The sequence below is a fragment of the Callorhinus ursinus genome, unplaced genomic scaffold (assembly GCF_003265705.2).
Source record: "Callorhinus ursinus isolate GAN/ISIS: 27379988/994484 unplaced genomic scaffold, GSC_fseal_2.0 scaffold115, whole genome shotgun sequence".
Taxonomy (NCBI): Eukaryota; Metazoa; Chordata; class Mammalia; order Carnivora; family Otariidae; genus Callorhinus; species Callorhinus ursinus.
This window is the reverse complement of record NW_027397177.1, coordinates 1,112,380-1,138,115: the sequence shown is the minus strand read 5'-3', so window position 1 is coordinate 1,138,115 and position 25,736 is coordinate 1,112,380. Positions and strand designations below refer to the sequence as shown.

At 60.5% G+C, this 25,736-nt stretch overlaps 1 protein-coding gene across 1 annotated transcript; it reads left to right on the top strand.

Moving 5' to 3' along the window:
• Positions 1 to 25,736, top strand: RTN4R (reticulon 4 receptor). The gene is made up of 2 exons (XM_073889693.1): positions 1 to 94; positions 24,064 to 25,736. Exons 1-2 carry the CDS (start codon positions 73 to 75, stop codon positions 25,461 to 25,463), a joined length of 1,422 nt encoding a protein of 473 aa, XP_073745794.1. The 5' UTR covers positions 1 to 72; the 3' UTR covers positions 25,464 to 25,736.

Here is a 25,736-nt window from a genome sequence, read left to right as displayed (position 1 = left end):
CCGGCCGCGGGGAGACGGGCGCCGGCCCCGAAGCGACTTTCGGTCCCCGTCGCGCCCCGCCCGACCCCTAAGATGAAGAGGGCGACCGCCGGAGGTGAGTGCGGTTCGGCACCCGAGCCGGGCCGGCGGGGTGGGGACGGTGGGGGCGGCCCCTCCTGGAGCCGCAGGGCCAGGCTGGGGCTGCCGAGGCAGGCAGAAGGGTCACCGGGCGGCCGTGAGGGCCACCGCAGTGCCGCGCCGGGCTGGAGCCGCGGGCGCCCCGGCCCCGGGAGGGCGGAGCCCGCGGCAGCAGGAAAAGTTGCCGTTTCCCGGGAAAGTTGGCCGCGGCGGCGGGGCCGGGGGCGGCGGGGCCGAGTGGCCCCGGACGCCGGGTCGGGGTCGGGGTGGGGTCTGCCGGCTGGAAGGGCGGGGTCCAGCCTCGGAGCGCCCCGGCCTCGAAGGGGTTAATGAGCAGGGTTGCAGAAACGTGGGTACCAAGCAGGGGTGGGGGTATCGGGTCGCTTCCACCCTTGCCCCAGGACTCCGCTCAGGACCTCTGGTTTCTCTGGGGTCAGGCCGCCGCCGGATGAATCGGGGGCGTTGGCGACAGTAGAGGGCGTGGGGGGCGGGGCTGGCCCAGAGCTGCCCCCCGGGGGGCTGGCGAGAAGAGGTAGGCTTAGCAGCCCCCACCCGCAGCCTGAGGGCCCCTGGGGGGCTCTGCTAAGAGGCTCCAGAAGTAGTGGGGCGCGCAACATCCCCTCCCTGCAGCCCTCATGGGACCCCTTCTGCTACCTGGTGCATGGTCCTGAGAGAAGGGTCTGGGAGGGTGACCTCCTGTGAGGGAAATTGGGCATGCCCTGCCTGGAGAGCGCTCCCTTGGTGCCCACCCAGACTGCCCTGCTGATGTCCACCGTGCCGCAGGCGGCACACACGTTTCCTTGCACGTGCACGTGTCTACAAGGGCTGCACACTTGTACACCGCGTGTGCACATGCATGCCAGGCTGCCCCAGTATGCACGCACACATACCCTGTGGATGCACATCCATGTCCTCGCCCTCGCCTGCACGCCCACGGCCACACATGCATGCACATAGCATGCCTGCTGTGGTCTCCACACTTGGCACATGCTGGGGCCCCTTAGTGGGACCCGCTGCCTTGCCTACATGCACATGCGTTGAGGGGGAGGCTCTGGGCAGCCAGAGCTCACAGATGGAGGGGCGAGAAACCGGCTGCAGGAGCATGGCCCCACCTCTGTCTGCCTTCCCCCCGCCCCCCGCGTGTCCTGGGAGTCTCCCCTCCACAGCACCTTGGGTCTTTGTGTGTGTGTGTGTGTGTGTGTGTGTGTGTGTGTGTGTGTGTGTGTGTGTGAAACTCAGTATGCTTCTGCTTGTGTGTGTCTCTGCACGCGTGACCGTATGTGCTTGTGGTCACATCGGCATGTGTCTCTGCCTCCAGTGTGGGTGCCCCTGTATGCCCAGACAGGCTGTAAGCAGGTTTTACCCAAATCTTTGGCAGAGGCACTAAGGTTGTGTGCCGAGAAGCTAATTCAGTGCACCCAGCCTAAGGGGTGAGGCCAAAGGGCTCCCAGCCACTCTTCGCCTTCCCCTGTGCTGGAGCAATGGTGGCCGATGGGGGCTGGGACTCACCTGGGCAGGGAAGGCCCATTTCAAAGCTCGAGGTCAACACAGTGGCATACAGGCCAGACCCTTCCTCCATGCTCTGTAGTCACTGCCACTAAGCACAACGGGGAGCAGGTATGTGCCCACACTGAGGTTGACCCAGGGTGACCTCAGGAAGGCCCTGCCCTCGGGCCTCAGTCTCTTTGTGGTAAGAGCCTTATTGGTAAGGTGTTCTATGGTATGTCACCTGCCTCAGGTGTTGTGTGGGGCACTGATGTAAGGATGTTGGTGACCCACTCTCACTGTAGTGAGGAGGACCTTGGGCCGGGGCTTGGAGGCAGGGCCATACTGCCTGGTCCCCATCTGTGTCCTTGTCTATACAATGAAGACAAGTGGGTCATCCTTATAGAGTGTGCGGGGGTGTAACAGAGGGGTGGGCCGGAGGTTGGGCCCCATGGCTGGGCAGGCTGAGGGGCTGGCCACTCCTCTTTTCTAAGGCAGACAAGGTGAGGGAGAAGCAAGCTCCATGGTGGTCAGCACCCTACCACCTGGCAGAGGGCTGCTCATAAACCCTGGCTGCTGGGTGTGGGATAGCAGAACATCCTGGATTTGGGTCCTGGTGCAGCCGCCCATCGGTGGTGTGACCTCGGGTATGACAGTTCACATCTGTGTGCCTCAGCCTTCTCGCCCTTGACACGGGCCTCCCTTGTGGATTGTTGGGGGCACTTCCAGGCCAAGGTCCCCATGGGGTTCTGATGCCAGTGCTTTTGCCTTCAAAATACCCAAAGCATCCCCCCCAACACGCACCATCCTAGGCAGTGGTTCCCACAAATGGAAGTCCTCCCAGAACACTTACACTGCCAACTGGACCTCTTTTCTGCTGATTCGCAGATGGGGAAACAAAGGCACATAGCGGTCACAGGGGATTTGGAAAGGGGTGATGGGCAGTTGGGGGGCAGGAAGTGAGAGCACTGCAGAAGGTGGGGGGTGACCAGCAATGTGCTTCCCAAGCTGCTGTGCCCCCCTCACCAACAGGGAGCCTGCAGAACACTGGAGCCTCAGTTTCTCTACGTGAGGATTAACAGCCAGCTGGGTGTCCTGCAGTGGGGGCTGGCCTTGGCCCTGTGGTCGTGGATGGAAGGTAGCAGTGAGGGCCCAGTGGGTCTCAGGAAGCAAGAGGGCTTATAGGGGTGTGTGTAGACGACCCCCCACCACAGGATGTGCGGGGGCTCTGGAAGGCAGAAGAGGAAGTCTTGCTGTCTGAGGAACCCGAGGGCTGGCCCGAGACCCATGTTTGTTTGCTGTTACTCATTGTGAGTGACACAGACCATGAGGGGATGGCCCTGTGTGTGGCCCTGGTTCCCCCACGCTCTCAGGACTCCAAGCTCCCCCTCCCTCTGCTGTTCCCAGGCCAGGGGACTCGTGCTCACCATGCTCACCCGTGGCCAGTGCTGCCACGAGGCTCCAGCCCCTCCTTGCTCCCTGCCCCAGGCCTGAATTCATGGCTTTGTGGCACGGATGCCTGGGGCAGCTGGTGCAGCACCAGGAGGGTCCTGGCTGGTGGAGGCAGAAGGAACCCATCCCCCGGGGCTGCATTTCCTGGTCTCCTGGGCCTATGGCCAGAGAGTCTCCACAGAGCCTCAGTCGACAGCCTGAAGGGGGTTAGAACAGGAGCACCAGGAAGGCGTTCCACGGTGAATAAGTGAATTACACTGAAAGAGTGAATGGATGCATGAACAAATGTGTGAGTGTGTGAGGGGGGTGTGTACGAGTGTGACACTCCTGCCCCCGGGCCCCGTTGTGGGGATCCTGAGGGCTCTTGGCTGTGCCTGGTTAACAAGTTCATGCCGCCCTGCCCTCTGACCACCCCCCGCCCCAGGCAGGGCTGCCTGTCCCTTAGTGGCCACCCAGGGCCTGGGCCTCAAGGTCCATAGGAGACGGCCTGGCTGCCCATACCCCTCTCCCCCATCCCTTCAGCTGTGCTGAGGCACTGGCCCCCAGCCCCCCACTTGCCCTCTCAAGGTAACCCCTCAGGAACCTCGGCACTCCTCAGTGTCCCCCCACTCTGTGGCCCAGCTTCCCTATCCCAGACACTGCGTTTGCTCCTTATCCGTTGACTCAGACACGCATTCATTTACTCATTCATTTGTCCCTAGCCTGCCAGACCCTATTTGAAGCCAGACAAATAAAGGGATGTGATCCTTGCCCTCCTGAGTTTATAGGACCAAATGCTTTAAAGGACAGGTGGTCACAGAGCCAAAAATGGAAGCCCAGCCAGAGGGTGAGCACACAGTCCACACTCCCTGCATCTCCCTGAGCCGTCACTGGAGCGTGTGGGCCCGGCCGGGTGTTGTGTGCTGCAGTTTCTTCTTTTGTCGCTGTATTTTAAACATTTTGCACGTCGGGAACTATTCTTGTGCATCATGGGTTTACTGGTGTATGTGGAATCCCTTCCTGAGGATTCGCCATAATTTATTTATCAGAACTTGCCTTGGCTTCTCACACTGTCCATGGTCCTGCAGGCGGCCCCCAGGGAGGTGCACTCAGCACATGCCCCCCGTGTCCTCACTGCAGGCCTGACAGGTACCCCCCCTACCCCCGAGGGCCTGGCCCCAGGCCCCCCTCCCCACTGCAAAGGTGGCAGGCCCTGATCCCCACCCCCTCCCAACGTTTTATGGGTGGGCTCCCTGGGCCTCTCCCTCACCTGGGGTCCAGTTTCTCACTGGTAGCGGTGGAATCTGCTTCTGGGCTTTGATCAGGATTCTGACTCTGGGGATGGCCTTTATGCAGCTGGGCTTCCAGCTGCCTCTCTTCTGCCCCCTTCACACAGCCTCTGCCCTCACCCTGCAGCACCCTGACAGTCCTGTCTCCACGCGGGCCCGCTGCCTTGCCCTGCTGAGAGAGGGTGGAGGATGGGCCATGCGGCACCATTCTACAGCCTTGACCACCCCCTCCCCCCGCAGGACAGGGCAGCCAGGCCCAGGAGGTGCAGCTGAAAGGCAGGACTATGGGCAGACCTCCTGGCGGGGCCGTGGAAGGTGCTGTATGGGCAGAGGCCAGGGGCTCGGGGTGGCTCAGGAGGGCCTGGCAGCCTGTGAGCCCTGTAGGGGCCCACGCACATGGAGCTGGGCCGGTGGTGATGCGGGGAGCCCAGGTGGAGGGCCCGGGGTGTCAGGAACTGACCCAGCTTTGTTCAGGCAGCCTACCCAGCACCCTGGGGGCACTCCTGTGCTCTCTGGTCAGCACCAAGGCGTTCCTAACTGGCCATCACAGGTCGCACTCCACGTAATTGAAGTTCTACAAAATGTTGGTAGGGATTGAACAAGGGTTTCGTGGTCAAACAAATTTGGGACTGGCTGGGCTAAGTGGCACTGACAGATCTCCTTTACCGCAGGGTGTCTTGGGACCTTGGGTTTGCAAGCAGATTGGGCAGGGCCTCTGATGGGCACCCCTATGCGACACACTTCAGGGACTGGTGTGCCCAGAAGCTGTTTTGGGCTACAGTGGCTGAGATTCCTCAGAGGGCCTGGGAGGGAGACCTTCGGACCCCCAGGAAGGGCTCCAGGTATGGGTGGGCCATCCTACACAAACCCTGCAGCCACAGCACCTGGTGGGTGGAGGGACCACACTTCTCCTGGCAGTGTGAGGCAATGTGCAAATTTAACCTTTGGGTTTATGACTCTATTTCTTTGCAGCAAATGTCACGGGAAATGTCAGGCTGAGGCTGAAGCTGGTGAAGGGCCCATCGAGGAAGGGGGTGGAGTGCCGAGGGGCTCAGGCCAAGGCAGGGTTCTGGGCCCCTCACCTCCTCCAGGGAGCCTTCTCGGATTGCCCCTCGCTTGCCTGGGCCCAGTGCCGTGTCCTCCATCTGTCCCAGCTATTGTGACCTTGTTGAGATGTTGCCTTTATTCACCTCCTGCCAGGGCCCAGATGGGGCGGGCTCAGAGACCTGCCAGAAGTCTCCCCATCCTGAAGTCTGGGCAGGCATTGGATTAGCCCATGTAGTGCTGGCTCGCTCTGTGACCTTGGGCAGCACCCACCCTTTCCTGGTCACCAGAGGCTTCATCCGTAATCCACGGCTGTGGACCAGAGGTGGTGCTTCTGGTTCAGTGCCTTTGTGGGTGGGAAAACGCTCGAGCCTGAGGTGTGTAGGGTGCTGGGCTCTGGGGGAGAGAGATGGGGCCTAGGTGGCTGGTTCCCGGTATCGTGTCACAGGCTCAAGCACATAGTAGGTGCTCCATAAAGAGCAGGGGACAGTGAGTAGACATGGAAGGCGAGGAGGTGGGGGTGGTGCAAGACCAGCTGGGAATCCAGAGCCCCCAGACTTCCTTGCCTCCCTACCCACCCCAGCAATGCCAGCTCTGAGGCCCAGCCTGGCCCGTCCCTGAGTTCTGCTGTGGTCCTCCAGTCCCAGAGATTGCTTAGCAAGCGTTTATTGCCTCCCCGCTGTATGCCAGGCCTATGCAGTTGAGCAGGGGTCTCAGGCCCCTAGGCTGCCCCCACCCAGCAGTTCTACATGTATTTCCCCTGCATGTGTAGCTCTGCTCCAATGGAGTTACAGGTCCCCCCGATCCCATCTATCTGGTGTTAATCACCCCTGTACGACCTGCCCCTCCACCCCCAACATCTACACCCAAGGCCCAGGGTCCTGGCTGCCTCCCATCCCCAAAGGCACGTCCAGTGTCAAATTGGGCTCCAGGGAAATCCATCCCCTTTTATCCCTCAGTGAGGGCCTGCTACGGGCCGGCCCCCTCCCAGGTCCATGGCCACAGATGCCGACAACTGCCTGCCTGCCGTCTCAGCCTCCCTTCAGGCTCTGAGATGCCTGCCAGCCAGGCCCCTCCTGCTCAAACTCTCCCATGTCTACCCCTGGGTGAGCCCTCATTGTTTTCAGGGCCTGGGCCAGTGAGTCTCATTTGGGAACCTTCTCTTCCACCCTCACTGGGGGAGGCTTCCAGCTCTCTGGTCTCAGCACCTGACATGCGCACCCGTGCCTGCCTCCCCATCTCCACGGCCCCGAGTCCAGCCCAGGCCTGGCGCCGGGACACAGGGAGTGAGCTCCCAGGAGACAGAGGAGGTGGCTGTCCTGGCCCCTGGGAATGGATGGCTGCTGGTGGTCAGGTGCAGGCCAGTTGCCCAAGGTGGCTGCAAGAAGGTGGCCCCGCTCTGGGACCCAGATGAGCAAAGACGTGGGTCTAGAGAGAGACAGAGACGCCATCCTGTGGGGGATGCCCTCCAGGCAAAGGCTCGGCAGGCAGTGTCTGGCCTTGGGCCCCTCATGGCTTTAGCCCCGAACCAGCTGAGCACCTGGATGTGTCACTCACCTTCTGAGTCTTTCTGTCACACAGGAGACTCTGAAGGGGGAGTCAATGTTGAGTGATGCCCACAAGGCCCATCCCCCTTATGGGAGCCTGATTGTCCCATTCAGGTGGGACCCCCCCCTGCCCTAGGCTGGAACTCCCTATGGAGACAAGAGGTTGGTGATGGGGCTTCCAGGGCCCTGAGCGGGTCATGGGGGCCCCCACCTTCCAGGGGCACCCTTGGTTTCCCAAGTCCTTTGCAGCTGCCCTGCCCGGAGGGGGTGTGTGGTGGAACTCGGGCAGCAGGGTAGAGAAGTGTGTGTGGGCCACTGTGCACCCTAGAGCAGAAGACTCTGTGGAGCCATGGGAGCACAGAGGAGAAGCCCGTCTGGGCCTGCCACTCCCCCATCAGTCCTCCTGCCAGGAGGGTCTTTGCTACCTATCCCAGGGGGAGTCTGTGACATATCAGTTCATGCCAAGGGGAGCCAAGTGAGGAGTGGGGCTGGGAGGCCCTGGTGGGCTGGGGATGGGACATGCAAAAGTCCAGGCAGGGCCAGCGGCAGGGGATCCTGGAGGGGTGGGACCCACATAAGGTGAGGAGTCTCCAAGTGCCAGCAGGGGTCTGGGGCAGGTGGGCGCTGGGCCTGGTCACCCCATACTAACTCAGAAGGAAATTCAAGGTCCCTCTGCCTTCACAATGTGGAGACTTCTGCCTCCACAATTCACTTTGCAGCAGCTTTGTGTTACGGTGGAAGGGCGCCCCGTGGTCTTTGGGCAGGGTAGGGTGCAGGCAGCAGGAGGCTGGGCCATCTGCCCCCTGGGTGTGGCTTCCGGCCCAAAAGCATGCCCATCCCCAAAGATGTGGCTGGAAGCAGAATTACAGAGAAAGGCTAATCCTGGCCAGCCACCAGAATGGGCTGGGCACCACATCACAGCAGTCTTGGGAGGGCTGTCGGCCCCAAGGTCACACAGGATGCTCACACCCAGCTCTCCTACCTGCCTCCACAGGCCTTCACCTGCCTCCACAGCACACCCCAGCCAGGAACTGGGAGTGGGCCCTAGTGCTCAGCCTTGCCCCAGCCCTTCCCAGAGCCCTGCCACATTCCTCCCACAGCCCTCTCCCTTCCACTGCCCTCAGCTGCCCTGCTTGAGGCCCCCTGCTCTCCCAGGACACATTCAGCCCTCTCCTTGTCCTTAGAGACCGCAGTGTTGGCTGGCCACACCCCTGCCCAGCCCCCACCCCCAGGCTCCAGGGGGCCTCCCCAGGGATGAAGCTGTGGGAGGCAGTGGCCCATGAGCCTGGTAGGACCTGGGCTCTTAGGTTTCCTTGGGGGCTGAGGCCAAGCCCCCCAGGGCCACTGTCACTATCTCCTTGGCAGTGAGCTTCCCCACATGACAGGGACTGATGGAGGAGCTGAGGGGGGCCCTGGGGTGTGGTTCTGAAGTATGGCCTGGCAGCTGGTCCCCCAACATCTCCTGGGCAGGACCCTCCCCACCCTCAATGGGATTAGCCAGGCACCAAGATGTACACTGGGGGTGGGGGCTGGGAGGGGGACCTGGGCAGGTCCCTGAGGGTCACTCTTCTCTCCCTCCATTCTCTTGGTGAAGTGTTTCAGGCCAGCCCTGTGTTAGCAGCAGGGACCCTAGATTCTTGTGAGACATTCTGCCCCCCAGGCCCCCAGGTCCCAGGGAGATACCCCAAAGCCCATGAGGTTCCCAGGAGAGAGAAGTGCTAGTGGGGATGCAGTGAGGACTCTGAAGCCCAGGCCCCTGCCCTGAGATCACATTGGCCCTAGGTCTTAAAGAGGCACTAGAACTATTGGTCTAGGTGGGGGGCTCCTGGTGGGAGCAGAAGCCGAGAAACTGGGACACAGCGTACTCCAGGCCGGGGAGCTGGCTGGGGCTGCTGAGCTGGGCCTACGCTGTTTGGTAGGCGGAGGGGAGATGGGAGTTAGGTGAGGAGCTTGTGGGGGCCAAGAGGGGAGCCAAGGGGGGAGTGTTGGGGGGCCTCAGGCTGAAAGGACAGGGTGGAGTGGGCAGTGGCATGCCCCCCCAACCCGGCCCAGCCCCAGCGGGAGGCCAGCCCCCTGCTCTGTGTGCTCCCGGCCATATGACACGTGGCCCCTGCACACCAGCTGTGTCCAGGCTGTCTTTCATCTCCGTGCTCAGTCCCAATTTGTGTCAGGCAGAGGCTGACACGGGGACAGGTGTGACAAGTGTCTGGCTTCCTATTCGAAAATTGGCAAAAGAAAAACTCTCCCCATAAAGATATTCCATCTACATACCTCCTGGATGTCACCGAGCGGACCCATCACAGCTGAGACAGATGGTGGCCCTAACGGACTCCATTCTTTACCTGCTGCCGGAGCCATGGCCCAGTCCCCAGGGTGTCCCGAGGTGGGTGGTGGCAGTGTGTGGCAGTGCCCCTATGGAGCCCTCCCCGATGCCGCGGCTGACTCTCTCCCCACTCCAGATCACGGGAAGCCTGATATCGGCATGACCCTCTCGTCAGAGACAAGGGGACTTGTTGGGGGGTGCAGTATGTTCCTAGAGCAGGTAGTGGGAATTAGGGAGTGAGGGCTACAGACCTTCACCCTCGGGCCCTGCCAGGTGGCCAACACCGGCACTGGTAAGTTCACTATCCCCATGTTGCCCCGAGACCCAGGTGGGTTCAAGACCTGCGTGGCATGTCACTCACGCAAGAACACTCAGGCCTAGCTGATGCTTTTCCCCTGCCATGTACCCCTTGGTGGGAGCCCATGGCTGTGACCCTGGCCAGGCTCCAGGGCTCTGCTCATTCACCAGCTCCCTTCAGTGGCCCCATCGGAGCTGAGTCCAGCGTTGGGGGCAGGAATGAGGATGGACGCCACAGGCAAGGTTGTGGTGTGGGGCGGGAACAGGTTGGGAAGGGTCTGGCTCCAAGGACTGGCATGGCGGGACTCTGAGGAGGAGAGCCCTTCCAAGGGGATGTGATGGGAATAGGGCAGGCATTCGGGAAAGGGGAGCTGCCTGAGCAAAGGCTTATGGAAGCCACAAGGTCCACAGCACGTGCCGGGGTCAGAGCTGGAGTGAGGCTGGGTCAGGCATGAGCATGCCCTTTCTAGCTGTGACTCGGCCTCCCTTCTGTCAGGTGAGGACAGTGGGTCCCTGTTGGGGGTGACATGAGGCACTCCTGTGATGATCCCACAGGTGAGCCAGGCATTTCCACTGTACCCACTGTGCACCAGCTCTGCGTGGGCTGTGTGGTCTCTCCATACCCTGTGAGGTGGGTTTGGTTATCCCCATTTTCCAGATGATGGAACAGGCCCCAAGAGGTTGGGAGACCTGCCTGAGGCCCCAGAGAGGCAGAATCAGCACCAAAGCCTGGTCTTCTCCAGCCATCCTGCGGGGCTGGCTGTGGTGGGCAGGGACCCCATGGCATGGGGGATTTGGAAGGGAGTCTGCCCCCTTGGACAGGGCTGCCCCATCCAGTGTTGGCACATGAGACCAAACAAACCAAACTGAATACATTTCTGATTTTACCGGTTCGTGCGTGTTGTAAAAAATCTGGGAAGATATACCAGAGATGTAAGAAAGAAGTTGTATTAGTCAGCTCAGGGTGTCATAACAAAATACCACAGACTGGGGTGGCTTAAACAACAGAAATTTATTTTTTCATAGTTCCGGAGGCGGGCAGTCTGAGATCAGGGTGCCAGCGTGGTCCGGTTCTGGTGAGAGCTTTCTTCCTGGCTTGCAGATGGCCACCTTCTCGCCATGTCCCCGCATGGAGACAGTGAAAACAGCCCTCCAGTATCTCTTCTTATAAGGGCCCTAATTCCATCGTGGGGGCCCCACCCACAGGACCTCATCTAGGTCCCCATCTCTCAAGGCCCCTCTTCCAAATAGCATCACACTGGGGGTGAGGGCTTCAACACAGGAATCTGGGGGTGACAAAAACATTCTGTAAACATTCTGTGAAATTGCCTTTGGCTTCCGGTGCAGCTGCCCCACCCCCATGGGGATGTGAGTACCCGGTGGACTCTCCTGGGGACTCTCTGAGCACATCCTCGGGGAATGCTGTCCCCACAGCCTCGCAAAGTCTGCAACTTGCCTGTCTGTAGTGGCGGACACTTCTTACACTCATGTATGACAAACACTTATGGTGTGTGCTGGTCACCAGCTGGGGTCCTGTGCCCATGGAGCCACAGCCCGGGGTGGGTGGGAAACCGAAGGAAGCAGGCAACATGGAGACCTGCTAAATGAACCAGCGAGGTGTGTGTTGAAGTGGGCGCCCTGGCAGTGGACGGAGGTGGGGGGTGTCAGGGACCCTGGGTCCACCAAAGTGGGTGGAGTGGGTCCACCAAATGCCCCCTACCCCCAGGGATCTGTCAGGTTCTCAGACCCAGCCGCCTCATTTCACAGATGACCAACCCAGACCTGAGAGGCGAGGTCACCTGTGGTGCCAGAGCTAAGCGGGGCAAAATGGCTGAGCTGGGCGGTGCCCCAGCCCCTCAGGCCTGTACCTGCTGTGCTGGGGGGCAGGGCGGCAGCCGGGGAGGAGCAAGAGTAGGGCTAGGTGGGCACAGCCTGGTTTCCTGCAGCCTGGCCTAGGAGTGAGGCAGCGACTGCCTGACTAGTGCGTTGCAGAGTTTTAAGTACGCACTTCCCAAAAGAGGTGCAGCTCTGGTGCATGGGCCAAAGGCACCCTGTTCTCTGGTTATCTGCTTCCTCCTCTTCATGGGGTTCCCCCGGCCCTCTGGGGCCACGAAGGCTGCAGGGTCAGTGTGAGGGGTGCGGCCTTCCGGAGTGCAGTCTTTCTCACCTTTGTTCAGTGCCTGCTGTGTGCAGCTCCTCACACAGATCAACAGATAAGCGCGCTGAGCCCCCGGGAGTTGGGACCCAGCTAGGGGCACTGTGGGGGGACCAAGTCTGTCTGGCCTAGGCCTGGGCTTACACTGGAGTCCCTTGTGTTGAGCTGGGGGAGGACGGAATGAGGTTGGGGGCAGGGCTTGAGCTTTCGGGGGCTCCTCCCCCCGCCTCCCTAGCCTGACCCTTCTTTGGCCCAGGGTGCATATGTGCCCTGGGTCTGGTGGGGTAGGCTGGGCCCCTTTTGGAGCTTCCAGCAGGCGTTGGAGGTGGGGAGAGTCCATGCTGGAGCACCTGCCCTGACTCCTCCCAGGCCCCAGGGGCAGGTGCTGAGGAATAAGGCCGCCCTCCCTAGCCCCCGCCCCCAAGGCAGCCAACCCCCTTCCACATGCCAGCACATCAGCCTCAGGAAGTAGCCGAAATACACTGACCTGCTTTTCCATGAGGCAGCGGCACCTGGTCCTCCCACCCTCACTGGTGAGAAGCCGCCAACAATTTCCATCCCAAATTGATTTCAAATAAGGAAGAGTTATCACACACAATCATATAGGAATAATTTATCACTCGTTAATAAAAGAGCAATTACTTATTCACGTCGCCCCTGCCTGTGTGCCTCGGGTTCGGTGGCAGAAACGCAATTGGGGCTCTCACTGAAGCCGAGGAAAGTCTGTTTGCGCTAGGCCAAGGTCGGGGCAAGCCCTCCCCAGGGGCCACAGACCCCCACTCCGGAGGCCCCATATGCACACAGCCCCCTGCCAGGATTACCTGCTGGGCCCCCTGTTCTTGGGGGTCCTCAGTCTGTAGTAGGGGGTCTCAGGTCTGTGAACTGGGCAGAGATGAGAAGGAGCTGGGGTGGGGCTTTGTCCAGATGTGGAAGGTCTGAGCACACCACTGAATTTTCAGGCCAGAAGCTGTCCCGTCAAGTGTCTGACTTGTAGAGGCCTCTAGAGCCAAGAGCCCAGAGTGTCCCCAGAGATGGGGAACAACCTCGGTGACCCTTGGCTGAGCATGGTGCCAAAGAGCTTTGTTCAGGGCCATGGAGACGCTGCTCAAGCAATCACAGGCCCACTTTCTCCTCCTGGCCCTCAGAGATGCCTGCTTCTAAACCACATTCATCTCCACTGTCAGGCAGATACACTTTATTTTCTCTTTTTTATTTCTATGTCTGAGATTTCAGTGCAAAATATGCAGTCATTTTGGAGAAAAGATAAAATGGTCAACCATATCTTGCTCAAAGTTAAAACCTGCACCCAGTCCTTTAGGGCTAGTCTGAGAATTGGCTTGCTCTGCCCCAGCCCCCATTCCTCCTTGAAGGCAGCCACTGTTGCTCTGTTCCCTGTTTTTCCTAGTGGTTGCCTTCATATTTCTGTGGCTCCTACCCCAGCCGCCTCTTCCCTAGCATACTTCCCAGTGTGGTTGTCTCACTATTATCAGTTAAATTCATAACCAGTGTTTCCCAACCCAGGTCACATAAATGCCCTTCACCACCCCACCACAGGTTGGAGGAGCAGGGCGTACTTTGGTGACCTTTCTGCTCTTCTATGGCCTTTGGTTTCCCTGGAGCTTATAGTTGACTTTGTCTTTTCTCCCTTGTCCCATCTACTGCCCTCATGCGCTTTCCCTCTCCACCCCGGGTGGCCTACTGGGTGTCTCATTTAACTCCAGGGAGGTCTGACCCCAGGCCTTTGTCTTGCTGTCCCCACACGGACCAGGCATGCTGTGGTCCCCTCATAACTGCCCAGGACTTCTGTCATCACCCAATGTTTCCTGGGCCCCACATTTTCCTCTTTCTGGGTTTATATCTAGTTTATATCTAGTTCTAGCTGAAGCACACCCCCAACTAACTCTGTAAGGAATTCACAGTGAAGAATCGTTCTGGGAGTCCTCATGTGTTCACAGACCGATTCAGGCTGGGTTGGCCTGATCCAGAATCCCGTGTTGAAAAGAATGTCCCTCAGAATTTTGAAGCCATTGCAATTTTGTTATCTTCTTGGCATCCAGTGCTCTGTAGAGAGGCCTGATGCCACATTGCTTTTCCCTCTGGAGCTTCAGGCCTCTTTTCACCCCCAGGGGACTGAAATCACATTGTGAATGTCATCTATTGTGCTAGGCACTTACTTGCCCAGTGGAGGGCTGGGTCTTCAGCTCTGGGAGATTTTCTGGTGTTATTGCTTTGATAACTTTTTTCTCCTTTATTTTCTCTGTTTTCTCAGATATTTGACCTATATTTGTCTTCTGAATCTCATCAATTTTTTTTTCTTTCTTTCTCTTTTTGTTTTTCTTTCTGGAAAACCTCCTTGACCTTGTTTTCCAACGCTTCTATTGATTTTTTTTTTTGGTAATTTTAGTAACTCTATATTTAACTTCCAGGTAGTCTTCTTGTTTTCTGATGGCTCCTTGTTCATAGCACCCTGTTCTTGTTTTAAATCTCCTTCTATCCCTGAGAGGACACTGATTAGATTTTTTATTCCTAATTTTTATCTATTCCCTGAATTGTCTCTGCTTCTTTTAGAGTTGTTTTCCCTCTTGTCTGCATTAGAGTCTTTTCCAGATGCCTGGTTTTTCTGGTCATGTGTTCTAGGGAAGCACTGTTGAGGGTGGGGCTTATCAACTGGCAGGTTTGGGGTGATCAGGCAGGAGCCACCCTGAGGGCCCCCAGAAGCCCATGGTGGAGACGCTTTCTCTGGGTGTTTCTCCAGGGGAGCGGCCCCATCTCCCTGGTCCTTGCCCTTCTTAATACATACTTCATCATCATCATCTTGGCTCTTGAGGAGGGGGGATGGACCACTTGTCTCTAGCACAGGTGGTGGGTGGGCAGGGAGGAGGACCACCAAGTGTGTGCCTGTGTTCCTTGAGAAGCAGCAGCAACCTGAGGCCATGCTGGAGCACAGGCAGCGATCTCTCATGCCTCGAGTTGGGCTGCACGGGCCTGTCTGGGAGCCTCCTCACTCTCCCACTGAGGCTGAGCCTGATGGTGGGGGTGGGGGAAATGGCTCTGGGCATGCTTACAGTGTGCAGCCTGGCTGCTGGGCCCTCCTCCTCCACCCTTCTCCCGCCCGGATGCAACCTCTCCTGGACAAAGCAGGGCCAGCAGTCCAGGCAACCAATCAGTATGGCTCTGGGATGCTACCTCTGAGTTATAGGCCTCACCTCCCTGGGTTCCTCACCTGAGATGGGGCTAACAGAGGGTCCTCTGGGGAGGCAGGACAGTGCAGGAGGCATCTCAGGGCCCTGGAATGGCTGGTGCTAGCCTGTCGTCATCCTCGCAGCATGGGTGTTGAGACAGACCCAGAGCTGGCCAGCAGCTTCCCCAGCCACTCCGTGAAGGGTTACAGAGCCACATCTGAGCCTGGGACCACCAGACCCCAGGGCCCACTAGCCCAGGAAACAACAGGCTTGGGCTGAGGATGAGGTGCAGTAAGGGTCAGGGAGCCCAGAGCATGGGGGTGCGCTCAACAGTTGCCCCTCTGCTGTATGGGTCTCTAGGGCTCAGGGCCTGCTCTGGTCATCCGGGGCGGTGGCAGGGGTTCTTAGATCCTGTCCCCTGGCCTCAGCTGGTACGCATGGTCACCTCACCTCACTAGGCTTCAGTGCCCTTGTCTGAGGAGTGGGGTTGATGGTCACCCCCTTGCTGTGCTGTGGGATGTCATGAGAGCTCAGGAAGTCTGTGCCTTGAGCAGTCCCAGGGAGGCCAAGGGCCCTGTGTCTCCCCTCTCCCTCCCTGCCCCCTGGTACAGGCCCTGTGTGGACTGACTGGGCCTTGATGGGAGACATGCTTGGTCAACAAGCCCCGCGCAGCCTCAAGGCTGGGATGCTGGAATGGGCATCCTTGGGCCACAACCCTGCTCAGGGGTATCTGGTGTCCACCCCATACTGGCCCACTGCTCACCCGCTTCTGGGGCTCCCCACCCTTGTACGAGGCTGGCTACACTCCAGACTGGCCTCAGGTTGGTCCCAGGCTGGTTCTGAGCTGTCTGTGATCTGAGGACCTTGCACATGACTGGTGTGACGGTGATGGTGGTGGTGTTGGTGACAAGGATCATGGGCCCTCACAGCCCACTTTCCATTCAAGATTCTGGCCAGAGGTCCACAGGATGGTCCAGGAAAGCCTACTTGCCAGGAGGCCCCTACGCTCAATGCCTGTCTCCTTTTCTGGACAGAGTCATCCCACCTGTACTTTTTCTTTGTTCTCAAATGGGAAGATTCTGTCAGCCGAGGCTTGGACCTTGTCCCACATCCTGGGAAGTGCATCAAACCTGACCTGCCATGTCCCCTCCTCCCAGCCCAAGTGGACAGGCTAATGGTAGTGGGCCAGAGAGCTGCCCTCAGTGTGACCTGGCCACAGAGCCCCTAGAGGAGGGCACAGGGTTCTGGTGCTGTTGGATTGGCATGGAGGGGGTTGTGGCCCAGAGACCCCAAGACCACCCCCCCTTAGATTGTCTTCCTGAAGCACAAGCAGGTGCCGTGTGCATCAGTGCCTCCCCCCACCCCCCCCCAGAGCCGGAGGGCATCCTCCTTACAGCCAGCTTTGTTCGACAGTGTTTTAAGTGTCCTCTTTAATGCGTGTTCCATCACCAGCCCCTCAACAGCCTCTTTAGCAAAATCATTGTGTTTCTTTTGACCTACACACCATTTGGGGGTCATCTTCCCTCCAACCCCATGAGAGGCCACCAGGCTCTGTCCATCCCAACAGTGTGGTCGCAGCAGTGTGGCCCTCTCTGACCCTTGGGTTCCTTTTCATTAGGCGGGGGTTCAAGTGACCTCTGCAGGACCACTGTGAGGGTGAAGGTGGCAATACCCACACGCAGCAGGTGCTCTGTGTGCTCCAATCACAAGCCAGGTCGGGAAACTGTTTCTCTAAAGGGCCACATCCTGAACAATTTCAGCTCTGTGGGCCACACTGTGTGTGGGGCCTACCCCACTCGGCGGCGGTAGTGCTAAAGCAGCACAATAAACACCCAGGTGTGGCCATATGCTGATGACCTGTTATTTACAAAGACAGGTGGTGGCTGGTGGGCCGGTTTGCCAGATGCCAATAGAATAGGAGGCATGAGGACACATTGGCTCGGACAAGGGTTTCACTCTGGTCACCTGAACACGGTGCCCTGGCCGGTGGTGACCCAAATGGGAGCATCTCATCACTGCCTCTGGAATCCCTCATCCCCTGGAAAGGGCCAGACCCCATGGCCCTTCCCACCTGTCTCTGTCCAGGGGTCCTCACCAGCCCCCACTGGGCATCTCCATGGTGTCAGCAGGTGCTGCCACCCTCCACCCCGTCCCCAGCACTCCAGCTTAGTGACAAAGCCCCTGAGCACTCTTCATTCTTTACACCCTTCCCCGAGTCCTGACTGCCCTGGTCAGGGGTGTTTGCCAGAGCTCAGCCGTCCTGGGACAGTTCAGGTAGGCTGCAGTCCAGCTGCTCCCTCAGGACGAGGGCTGATCCAAGGCAGACGGCCGAGAGGTGGGCCTGGCTGATCCCAGAGGGCAAGGGAAGAAATAAATCCCACTCTTACAGAGGCCACCGGCCTGCCTTGTCGGTGATGTTTGACAAGCGCCGAGGGCTCGGGAGCATGTGGGGACACGCCCTCCTGTCTTGTCCCGCCCCGGAAGAGAGCAGACCCTCTGCAGCCCGACCCTCTGCAGCCCTGCTTCCTGGCTAGAGCTGCCCGTGTCTGTCTGGCCTCATCACAGCAACCCTCTGCTACTTGGCTGACTCACCCACTGTGCCCTGATCCACCCCGGCTCTGGCAGCCGAAGGCCCAAAAGTGTACTCCTATTGTGTGTTCCTACAGTGTGCACCCCGAGTGTGTGTTTCTATAGCATGCACCCTCGGTGGGTATTACTATAGTATGCACCCCAGGTGTGCATTCTTATAAATGCACCCAAGAGTGCACTCCTGCACTGTGCCTGCCCTGTTGGAGGCTGATGCTCTGGCCCTCACAGGGATGGTCAGTTCTGGCAGGTATCAGATGCAGGGCCCTGGGAGGAGGTAGGATGTATCGGGGTGGGGGCTAGGCGCCCAGTCCTGGATAGGAGCTGGCAGGGGGAAGGGGTCAGGGAGGGCAGATGGGCATGGTGGCAGGTATGTGCTAGTGGGAGTGCCCCATTCCTGAGCTGCGCCCCCTGGGGTGGGGCAGGGCCATATTGGCCACCGGCTGATTCCTCATTAACATCCTCTGGGGACTAGAGCCCACGCTGGCCGCCACACTGAATTAGTTGAGGGACCAACTGATGAGTGGTTGTGGAGACAGGTTCCCCAGGTAATTAGGCAGTGGGTGTTTGTTGGTGGTCTTGATGGAGGGGGGTAGGGGATGCCCACGCCATGTGAGGGAGGGGATGCTGGCTGAATCCCTGGAGCGAGGGGAGTGTGTCCTGCACCGTGGGTGGATTTTCAGGTGAACAGAGCCTCCAGATGATGAACATCATCAGCCCCCGGTGTGGGGCTCCCTGGGGTGGGGGCCAAGGGAGGTGGGCATCAGGTGGAAACATGGGCTGGACAGGGTGAAGTTCCCGAGCCGTCTGGTCCAGCAGCCCACCCTTGACCAAGGATGGATTCCCAAGGCGTGATTACGGGGCCAAGGATCCCACCCATCAGAGTGTCTGCCTGGACACTCACCCTAGCAGTGGGCTCCAGTGCTCCACCCCTGGTGTCCCCCTGATGTCTGGGGCCAGGTCAGGATTCCGTGGTCCCTTAAATCCCCCATGTGGCACATGCCATGCAGCAGGGTGGCCACCGATGGTCAGCCTGCTCCTTGACCATACGTGTTATAAGCCGGGGGCTGGTCTCACGCTGACAGTGTCCAGCGCGCCCCCTATCATGGGGTATCCCCTCAGGAACACACCCTTAGTGTAAGCTCTGCATCCAAGACCTCTGGCTCTCCAGTGGGCCAGGCCCCTCCCCTGGCAGCCTTGGTTTCTTTGCTTTGAAAGGGACCCAGCGCCCTCCCAGGTGCTGTGTTAGCTGGAAATTTTAAGGGGGAACATAGCTTGGGTTTCCGGGGTGGGGGTGATGGTAAGGTGAGGACAGGGGAGCTTTAACTCTCTACTGCCAAGCAAGGCCTTTTAGTGATTAGACACCATGGGGTTGGTGTCTAAAACCAGATTAGACACCTGGTACTGTGAGCAAGTGGCTTCCCCTACCAAACCTCATTTTCCTCCCCCGTAAAATAGGAAAATAAAATAGGCCCCTAGGAGGATTCAGGAGACCTCTGTTGGCCCTGAGTCCACCTGAGCACTGAGTGCATTCAGGAGGCTGCTCCCACTCCCTCTGCCTATGCTGGGCCTCAGTTTCCCCTGGTGCATGCAGTGTGGCCTGCTGGAACTGCTCAGCCCTGGGTCCAGTGCCCTCCTTCCCTGGCAGGTGACCTTGCCTGTTATCGACCTGGCCTGCCCCTGCAGCTACTGCCCCGGCAAGATCGATAAGGAGTGGGGCCTTGAGGGGCATGGCCCGCAGCGGGGGCTGACAGCCACACACCCCCGGGGAGCTGCTGCCACCCTCCGCCCCCTGGAGCCAAGGAAGGGGCCTAGGAAACGCCAAGGGCATGCACACTGCCTCCTGTGTGCGGCTATGGGTTGGAGGACAGACAGAAGGTGGGAGGTGAGTGTGAGCAAGGAGTGAAGACTGAGGGGGGACAGATGGACGGTGGGGGGTGGGGGGTGAGCCAGTCACTGGTGGAGGGCTGGCAGGGGTGGGGAGCAGGCACGGGACAGGGCAGCGTGAGTACAGCACGGCTGGGGTGCCCTGACCCTCTGCGCTGTGTGGAGGCCCCCAGCCCCCCACCCCCGCCCAGAGCTATTTCTGGCCTTGGTGCGCTGAGCTGTGACCTCTTGTTCTGCCATGTAACTGCGGTCTGGGACGTGACCCTTCTGGGGACGTTCCCGGTGATCGAGAGGGTCCTGAGCTGACCAATGTCCCGGCTGTGCTGCAGCTGCCCGACCCCCCTCCCCCAGCCTACTCACGCCAGTCTCCTGAGGGGGGCCACGGGGGGACAGGCAGCAACTCAGAGCCTCCCGGGAGATGTCCCCTCCCAGCCACAGACGGCACAGGAGGGAGCTATGTACCCCTGGTGCCTGCCTACGCCCTCACAGCCTGGGCTCCATTCCTCGCTTGGCTAGACAGGCTTGGCTGGACATGGGACATGGCCCCTCCTGGGTGGCCCCTTCTGAGTGGCACTGTGGCCCTTTCTCTTTCCTACCCTTCCTCCTGGACCATCGCCAGGTGGGAGCAGTCCAGGGCTTAACTGCTCTCTCCCTCAGTTTCCTAATCTGTAAAATGGGCTTGTGATATTATAAAGCAAATGGATTCTGAAGCAGCTCTGACTCACGCCTTCTATGCCACCTGGTAGACTCTCATACTGCCCCCTGGAATGGGGTGTTTCTGCCACCCCACTGCAGCGGGGAGCCAGTGCCCTTGGGCAACCAAGGCTGCCAGCCCTGCACTGTATCTACGACCTCATGGGCTGGAGGGGGTGGGTGGCAGCACAAGTGTCCCGTAGGACCTCAGGGGAGCTGCACGCCTACATACGTCAGCCCAGCCCAGGCTAGGGGACCCCCGAGAGAAGTAAAGGCCAGGAAACACCCCAAAGACCTCCCCTGCACCTGCAGCCTCTGGCAATCCCTGCTCCTGAGCTGCTGACCTCAGCAGCCGCCAGCCTGCCTGCCCACTGGCTCCTGCGGCTGCTGGTGAGTCCCCAGAAGCCTCCGCCCCTCCTGGCTCCCCTCCCTACTCCTCCCCTTTCCTCCTCCCTCCCCTTCCTCCCCCCACATCCTGCAGTGACCACGAAGGAGAACCCGGGCCCTTTGCTGCCCAGAGGACGGGGCAGGATACGCCCTGCAGGTGCTCTTTGGGACCACACCCAGGCCGGATGGGTTTTGGGCTCCAGGGCCGCACCAGCCGTCATTCCGGCTTCGTCTGGCTGCCCCAGCGGGAGAGGCCCTGAGCAGAATCCAGTCACCGCCTCCCTCCACAGCCTCCCGGGCAGGAGTGGCCCGTCCTTCCCCAACGGTGGCCTTTGTGTCATCACCACTGCTCCTGAGGCAGACCTGAGCTGAGAGGGGAGCCCCTCCCATGACCCTACGGGCCTCTCCACGGAGGTGCAGGGGGCCACTGGAGAAGACCCCCGACAGGGCCCTTCTGAGCTGAGGCCTAAGGAAAGAGGAGGCAAGAATCAGCCCCAGGGATGGCAGAAGAGGACTGGTTTGGGTGTGTGCAAAGCTCAGGTGGCCAGGCGGCCTGGTGTGGGAGTGTGCCTTGCTGTGGTTCCCGTGCGTGAGCCAGGGCTGTGGCGGGGCTGTTTTCTTGCCATGTGTTTGGAGGCGAGCTGGTATTGAATGCTCACTGAGGACAGGAACCCAGTGAGGCTGGGCACAGGTGCTAGGTGGGGCTGAAGGGATCGGCTAGGGGGACAGGCTGGGGGGACCAGATGGCCAGGGGCGCTTTTTAGGGTTCAGAGGGGTCAGACGAGTGACTGGGTCCAGCCCCTGGGGTGGGGTCAGGGATCACCATCCCCGCAACTGGGCAGGGCCTCCTGTGTCCCTAGGGCCCCTGCTGTGAATATGAACACAGTCCGCAAAGTTGGGTTTGATTACCTCCTAAAAAGATGCCCCCTCTGCTTGCTCAGCGGAGGGGTTGCCATGGAGACCAGCAGGCAGGCCCCAAGGGGGGCCGGGCTGGAGCCAATTACCCTGGCTGCAGCAAGGAGAGAGCCCACCGCTGGCCGCTGCCCTGACAGCAGGCCCGTGCAGGGGGACCGACCCTCAGAAGTTGGTTTCTGAAAAGCAGTTGGCTCAGCGGGAATGGAGCCATGTTTGCGCCTGATGCCCGATTCCCAGCAGGGCTTGAGCCACATAGCAGCTCTGCTGCTTGCCCCCACGGCCGAGCTCAGCCCCAGAGCCTCGCTTGGGCCCTTCTTGGAGTGCGGGTACCCCAAGCACATGGCTTACAGCCTCCTGGGGGCCCAGGCTGGGGAGGGCTGGAGGCTGGAGGAGCAGCTGGTTCTGGCGAGGTCCGCTGAACCTGACACCGGCTGAGCTCCCAGGCCACGGCTTCAGGCCTGGCAGCCGCCGGACCACTCAGGCAGTGACGTGGCAGGCGTGGTCACGATGAGTGGACGCTGACATAGCCTGGTTGGTGGTGTGGCCCAGTTCGTGGCAGGGCGCAGTTGATGACATTGGCACGGCTGTGATGTAGCATGATTGGTGACGTGGGCCATCCGTGGTGGTGAGGTCCAGAGCCCAGCCTGGTGAGTACCCGGGGCCCCCATCCCACCCTGTCCCACGTCTTCCTCTTCCGTGAGTCCTCGGGGACAGGAAGCGCTGTTTTCATAGGCACAGTTACATCCGGTGACAGGTGAGACACTGGTGAGAGCGGGCATAATCAGGCCTGACCTTCCTGAGAAGCCCCGTAAGGAGAGAGCCTGAAGAGGATGTCAGCAGTTTAAATAGAACAGCAGGCTGAGGGGGCCCCCTCACAGCCTCCTGTGCATGGCCAGCCTGGGGAGGGGTGTCCTGGGTTTGGGGAGTTCTGGACCAGGCCTTGCCTTTCTGGACCCCCCCATCCTGGGGCTGCGGGTACCCGACAGCTAACACATGGCCCCGCCCTGGAGGCTGAGACAACGCAAGAGACAGAGGAGCCCCCAGGATGTGGGTGCCTATCCTGGGGACCAGAGTTGAGGAGGGCACACTCCTTATGACCACTGAACATGCTGGCCTTGCTAGGACTCTGGGCTTGGGGCATGCATCAGCACCGGCCCAGACAGAGAGGATCCAATGTGGCGAGGGCCCCAGCATGAGTGGGGGGCCCCAAGGTCACAGGTCTGGGTGGGGGAAGGTGGCCCATGGTCCTCTCCTTCCTCCCACCCAGCTCCAGCCCCAGCACTTAGCCAGCCTCATGTCTGCAGAATCCTGCTCTTAGCTAACTGCCAGGAAAGGTGTTAGCTGTCAGTGCAGGTGTTAGCTGTCAACGAAGGTGTTAGCTGATAACTCAAGTGTTAGCTGATAAGCCATAACCCTCCTAGGGGGATTCACATTTTAATAGACTCACTCCTGAAGGAGAAAAGAACCTTTGGCATTCAAAGAGGGGGGGCTCTAATGGTGGGATGATAGGCAGTGAGCTTCATATTGGGGTGTGTGGCCCCGATGGTGAGGCCAGGGTGGATACAGTGCCCCAGGGGTATAGGGTCTTTGGTGAGGCTCTGTGTGTGTCTGGCGTCGAGATGGTGGTGGGGGTGGGGGGGTATGAGGAACTGTGCAGGCATCGATTGGTTGGGAAGGAGTAAGCACCTCACCCGGGGAGGAGATCAAGCAGAGAATGAGGCCGAAGGGAGGAGGCTACAGGAGGAGTTCCATACCAAGTCAGGATGTGTGGAGGAGGGAGCAGCCTGCCTGGAGGGGGCTCACAGGGCGGGCGGGGCTGCCCCGGCCTGCCCTCCTGACCCTGCCCTCAGGCATCCAGGCTCCTGATCCTGTAAGAACAGAGTTGCTCTGGAGCCTGCGGTGCCTGTAACTTGTGTGTCCTGTGGGTGGGACCCAGACCCCCCCTACAGGAGGGGGGCTGGGGGTTGTGGCTCCTGGCTCTAAGGCCCTGGCGGTTTCCTCATTAAAGCACAGCTTTCTGCAGGGGTGAGGCCTCCTCAGAATCCGGGCAGCCCTGGGGCCTCAGGGGCTCCAGGAGCCTGGGCAGGGGGCCTGCACAGGGCACAGTGTCTGGGCCACAGCCCCTCCCTTCCTGCAGCTTGGGAGGGCTCTCAGGAGGCGCTGCTGCAGAAGCTGCTGGAAGCCCAGCAGCTGGCTGCCTGGCAGGCCTGGGAGTGAGCCTCGGCTCTGTGTGAGCTCAGCCAGCCCGATCCTCAGCCGATAGGCCAGTGGGGCAGGGGACAGGCCAGGGATGGTGCTGGGACTGACGGGAATGGTGGGCAGTCCCGGGGCGCTCGCTGGTGTACTGAGAAGGTATCTGCAGGCATGAGTGTTCATCTCAGGAGGGCTTCATATGAGCCTTGGTAGTGACCCCGCTAACCTCGAGCAACTGGTGCGAGCATGTCAGCTTGTATGTTTGAACGCTGGGCAGGGTGGCGTGGGGCATCTGCAGGTGAGGTTTCTCAGTGTGGAGCATGGAACTCCCCAGGCAGGTTTCAGCCAAGTCGTTTACATGTGGCAGGTGGAGCAGGGATCACAGCACCTGAGTCTTCAAGGGTGACAGCACATCCTAGGCCCGGCTCAAGGCTACTCCCGAGGACTGATCCCAGGGGCCAGCCTGGCTCCAGCATGACCCCCAGCCTCACGGGGCCCCCTTCCTGTTAACCACCTCCTCCTCTGCCCACAGGGAGCCAGCTGCTGGCCTGGGTGCTGTGGCTGCAGGCGTGGCGGGTGGCCGCCCCGTGTCCGGGGGCCTGCGTATGCTACAACGAGCCCAAGGTGACGACGAGCTGTCCGCAGCAGGGCCTCCAGGCCGTGCCCACTGACATCCCGGCAGCCAGCCAGCGCGTATTCCTGCACGGCAACCGCATCGTGCACGTGCCCGCTGCCGGCTTCCGTGCCTGCCGCAACCTCACCATCCTGTGGCTGCATTCGAATGCGCTGGCCCGCATCGACGCGGCTGCCTTCACCGGCCTGGCCCTTCTCGAGCAGCTGGACCTCAGCGACAACGCGCAGCTGCGTGCTGTGGACCCCGCCACGTTCCATGGCCTGAGCCGCCTGCACACACTGCACCTGGACCGCTGCGGTCTGCAGGAGCTGGGCCCTGGCCTGTTCCGTGGCCTGGCAGCCCTGCAGTACCTCTACCTACAGGACAACGGGCTGCAGGCGCTGCCTGACGACGCCTTCCGCGACCTGGGCAACCTCACGCACCTCTTCCTGCACGGCAACCGCATCCCCAGCGTGCCCGAGCGCGCCTTCCGCGGCCTGCACAGCCTCGACCGCCTCCTTCTGCATCAGAACCGCGTGGCCCGCGTGCACCCGCATGCCTTCCGTGACCTCGGCCGCCTCATGACGCTCTACCTGTTTGCCAACAACCTCTCGGCGCTGCCCACAGAGGCCCTGGCGCCCCTGCGGTCCCTGCAGTACCTGCGGCTCAATGACAACCCCTGGGTGTGTGACTGCCGGGCACGGCCGCTCTGGGCCTGGCTGCAGCAGTTCCGGGGCTCCTCATCCGAGCTGCCCTGCAGCCTGCCCCCACGCCTGGCCGGCCGTGACCTCAAGCGCTTGGCTGCCGCCGACCTGGAGGGCTGCGCCGTGGCTGCCAGGCCCTCCCGTCCTTTCCGGACCGGCGGGCCTACTGACGAAGAGCCTCTGGGGCTGCCCAAGTGCTGCCAGCCAGATGCGGCGGACAAGGCCTCAGTGTTGGAGGCGGGGAGCCCGGCCTCCGCCGGCAATGCGCTCAAGGGACGTGTGCCATCCGGCGACAGCCCGCCAGGCAATGGCTCTGGCCCGCGGCACATCAACGACTCCCCCTTCGGGACCCTGCCCGGCTCGGCTGAGCCCCCGCTGACCGGGATGCGGCCTGAGGGCTCCGAGCCACCAGGGCCCCCCACCACGGGCCCTCGCCGGAAGCCAGGCTGTTCCCGCAGGAACCGCACCCGCGGCCAGTGCCGTCTGGGCCAGGCGAGCGGTGGGGGCGGCAGCGCTGCGGATGCAGAGGCCTCGGGCGCCCTGCCCAGCCTCACCTGCGGCCTGGCCCCCCTGGGCCTTGCGCTGGCGCTGTGGACGGCGCTGGGGCCCTGCTGACCAGCCACCAAGAGGGAGGCCTATCTCAGCAGTCAGGTGTGTGTACATACGGGGTCCCCTGGGCGCCACCAGCCAGCACCAGGCGGCAGGCCCTCCCTGATGGACGCGTCCCGCCCGCCCACCCCATCTCCACCCCATCATGTTTACAGGGTGCGGCGGCAGCGTTTGTTCCAGAACGCCCCCTCCCACCCGGATCGCGGTATATAGAGATATGCATTTTATTTTACTTGTGTAAAAATATCGGACGACGTGGAATAAAGAGATCTTTTCTTA